At 37.4% G+C, this 3817-nt stretch overlaps 1 protein-coding gene across 1 annotated transcript; it reads left to right on the top strand.

Annotated features, from left to right (window-relative positions):
- The first annotated feature begins 1736 nt into the window (after positions 1-1736).
- Positions 1737-2985, top strand: LOC131146008 (protein SAR DEFICIENT 4). Its single transcript, XM_058095256.1, has one exon. It carries the CDS (start codon positions 1856-1858, stop codon positions 2834-2836), a length of 981 nt encoding a protein of 326 aa, XP_057951239.1. The 5' UTR covers positions 1737-1855; the 3' UTR covers positions 2837-2985.
- Positions 2986-3817: the final 832 nt, after the last annotated feature.

Below are 3817 nucleotides of genomic sequence, written 5' to 3'. Positions count from 1 at the left end.
TATTTTCTGTTTGTTATTTTTAATTTTTTAAAAATTATAATTTTTCATTAAATTTTTACTGACAACAGTAGAAAATAAAATGCTTGTTCAATTTTATTTTATTTTTCTAGGTTTTAAAACAATTGTGAAAAAGATAATTTTTAAAAAATTATATAAGGTAATATTCAATATCATGAATTTTAGAACTTGAATTTGGGTTTGTTATAGATTTTAAAATATTTATAAATTAAAGCTTAAGATTCAAATCTTATGCTTGCGTATTTAAAGTAAAAATTAGAAATTGAGAAAAATAATTAAAAATATATCTTTCAACTTTTTAATATGAGTTTGGAAAAATAAAGAATAAGGTGATATTATTGTAATTATTTTAAAAATTAAAATTAAACTATTTTGAGAAAGTGTTTATTATTTATTTGATCTTTAATTTTAAAAACTCTTCGTGTAATATTAATTTATTTTTGGAAATTGATGCCTTTTGCTTGGAACCAAATTTCGGCTCCAATGGAATATTTTCAGGGAAGATTTTTGTGGAGAACAAAATATCTAGTTAGGGGATTAACATGGATGGCATGGAACTATTGTTTGTCCCAAATTCTACTCTATCTGCACATGGGGAAGATGACCTCAAAAGTAAAATTGGAAGATGGAGGCAATTCCTTGGGCACTTATATAATCAACTAATATGTAGAGATACAAGTTGTGGAGAAGAAGAAAATGACGAGCTTTTTGCATCTTTTAGAGCAATTGGTGTTTACTGTGTTTGGAATCCCATTTTCTTCTCTTTTGTTCCCTCATTCCCAGCACTGCCCTTCCTGTTCAAATGGTTCTCCACTTCCTCAACCACCACCCCACACAAAAAACTTCCCCCTCACCTCCAAAGCTCCCTTTCGTAGGAAACTTTTATCGGTTGGGCTTGTACCCTTAGTGCTCGCTTAGGTCATTAGCCCAATGACATGGGCCATTAATGTTGCTCCACTTTGGTAGTGTTCCTGTGCTTAAACGATGTCGTGTGCATGGTGGCACTAGGGAGGAAATATGGTCAAGGGGAAGGTAGGAGAAGGTTTTAGAAGATGTTGGATCAGTTTTCGGAGTTGGGTGGTTTTCACATAGAGGAGGTGCATATAACATGGCTTGGATGGGTAAACAGAGTGAATGGTGCAGATAGGAAAGCAAAAAGGGATTTTAGGGAGCTTGACTGTTTTCTGGATGAAGTTGTTGAAGAGCATAATGGGAGTGGAAGGGGAGGTGAGGTTGAGGGGTGGTAAAGAAAGAAAGGATTTGTGGACGTTTTGCTTGGGATTCACGAGGACAATAAAGCTAAGTTCTCAATTGATGGAGAGAGCATCAAAGCACTTGTGCTGGTCTCTCTTCCTCTTTCTTTCTATTTATCCTTGATTAGGGTTTTGAATATATATATATATATATATATAAAATTTTATTCTAATTTTAGTTATTACAAAAGCATGCATCAGTTTGAGGCTTTTGGAAAACACGTTTGGAATATGTGATCTTTAGGAAATGTGAGGAAAAAAATAATAATAAAAATAAACACACCCTAGTATGAAAGTAGGTGGCTTTTGAGTGAAAACACAATATCCCAAGGTAAAAATATGTATTTTAGTTGTCTTTTTATAAGTTGTATATATATCATAAAAATAAAAATTAATTCATACTTTTATAATTTTAAAAAAATTTTAAAATAAAAAACAAAATTATTTTTCACAACCGACGACCTTAAGCTTCTACTTGGTGATAAGGTAAAGCCCATAGTAACACGGTGCCCTCTTCGCACCTCCCTCCCTCCCTGTAGCTCTCCCCCCCGCCCCCTCTCTCTCTCTCTCTCTCTCTCTCTCCAATGGCCGCCGCCCCGGTATTCATAGACGCCTTCACTCTCCGATCAATCCTCACCCACAAGTCCCTCATTCACCATCTCCAATCATCCCTCCCCGCGATCTCATCCACTGTCCACGCCCCACTCCGCCAATCCCACTCTCTCTCCCCTTCTTCCTCCCTCCTCCTCATGCCCTCCTGGTCCTCCTCCCCTTCCCTCCCCTACATCGGCGTCAAGCTCGTCACCTACTTCCCCCAAAACTCCCTCCTCCACCTCCCCGGCGTCCACGCCTCTTACGCCCTCTTTCACTCCCTCACCGGCGCCCCCCTCGCCACCATCGAGGGTTCCGACCTCACCCTCTTCAGAACCTCCTCCATTTCCGCCTTAGCCTCCCTCTACCTCTCCAAGCCCGATGCCCAAGTCCTCCTCATGGTCGGATGCGGCTCCCTCGCGCCCCACCTCGTGAAGGCGCATCTCGCGGCGAGACCCAGCTTGAAGAAGGTTCTGATTTGGAATCGAACGCCGGAGAAGGCGACGAGGCTGGCTCGAAATTTGGGGGAAGAAGGGGGATTCGAAGGTGTGGAGTTCCAGAGTTGTGGGCGTTTGGAGGAAATTGTGGGATTAGGGGATATCGTGAGCTGCGCGACGAACTCCGAGAGCCCGCTGGTGATGGGGGCGGCTCTGAAGGCCGGTGCGCACCTGGATTTGGTGGGATCGTTCAGGGATTGTATGAGGGAGTGCGACGATGAGGCGATTAGGCGAGGGAAAGTGTTCGTGGACAACGAGGCAGCGTTGGAGGAGGCGGGGGAATTGGTGGGTGCTTTCGATCGGGGAGTGATATCGCGGGGGGAGATCGCCGGAAAATTGGTGGAGTTGATCGGAGGGGAGAAGGTGGGAAGGAAGGATTCGGAGGAGATAACTGTGTTCAAGTCGGTCGGTTCGGCTGCGGTGGATCTCCTTAGCGCGCAGTTGGTGTATGAGACCTTCATGAAGAGGAAGGCTTAGGGCTCGGAGTGGAATTTTATTATACTGATTTGTGAGTTTTGTTTTGAATGTTAATGTATAGAATAAGCTTGTACTCATGTACACTTTGTTTCAATGAGCAAGGTTTATTTTATATAATAAACTATAAAAAAAAATGAGTGATTTTCTTATATGTTTGATCGGTAAAATAAATAATTTAGTGCTATCACACTAAATTTATTTTTTAATTAAGGTGATAAATTTTTTTCTACTGTCTTGAAAGCTTCGAGTTTGAAATTGTATTAGATTTGGATGAAATTATAAAATTGTATTAAAATTCATTCAAATTCAAATTAAACTTTCAAAAATCTATACTTCCGAACAGCACTTAAAGTTTAAATTTGTACAGATTTAAATAAAATATATTTTAAAATTATATTAAATTTAATACGAATTCACACTAATATAAATTTAAAGTTTGAAATTCATGTTCCAAATACTATCTAATGTTTTTTATATTTTAAAAATATTATATTTTTTTCCAAATATATAGCAAAAAGATTCAAAAAGAAGGTTATTTTTCTTTTTCTCTTTTCTTTCTTTGTTTATTGTATATTTTCTATTTAGAATTTTAAAAAATATTTTATATATATATATAAACAAAAATAATTGAACTATATTATAACAATTTATTTTTAATAATATTTCATATTGAGAGAATATAAAAAATTAAAAAAAAAATTCTGATTTTTCTTAGTTTTTTTTTCCTCAAATAAAACCCTTTATCAAAACCTACCTTCTTCCTCTCAAGTACAATATAAATGTGTGATTTGAGTGATTTGAAGAGTTCTCCTCTTTTTCCCTCTCCAAAAAAAGCATTCATTCCAAACAAAGTGGAACATTTTGGCTTCCGTCAAGAATGTGCCTTTTCATCTCCTTTGATTTCATCTTCCTTGGTTGTTTGAGTGTTGACAATGTGCTTTAGTTTTTGCTTCATGAAAAGTGGTCCTTCTATGTTTTCTA

This window comes from Malania oleifera, chromosome 13 (assembly GCF_029873635.1).
Source record: "Malania oleifera isolate guangnan ecotype guangnan chromosome 13, ASM2987363v1, whole genome shotgun sequence".
In the NCBI taxonomy this organism is placed as follows: Eukaryota; Viridiplantae; Streptophyta; class Magnoliopsida; order Santalales; family Ximeniaceae; genus Malania; species Malania oleifera.
The sequence above is the reverse complement of the archived record's forward strand: the minus strand, read 5'-3'. Positions and strand labels throughout refer to the sequence as shown.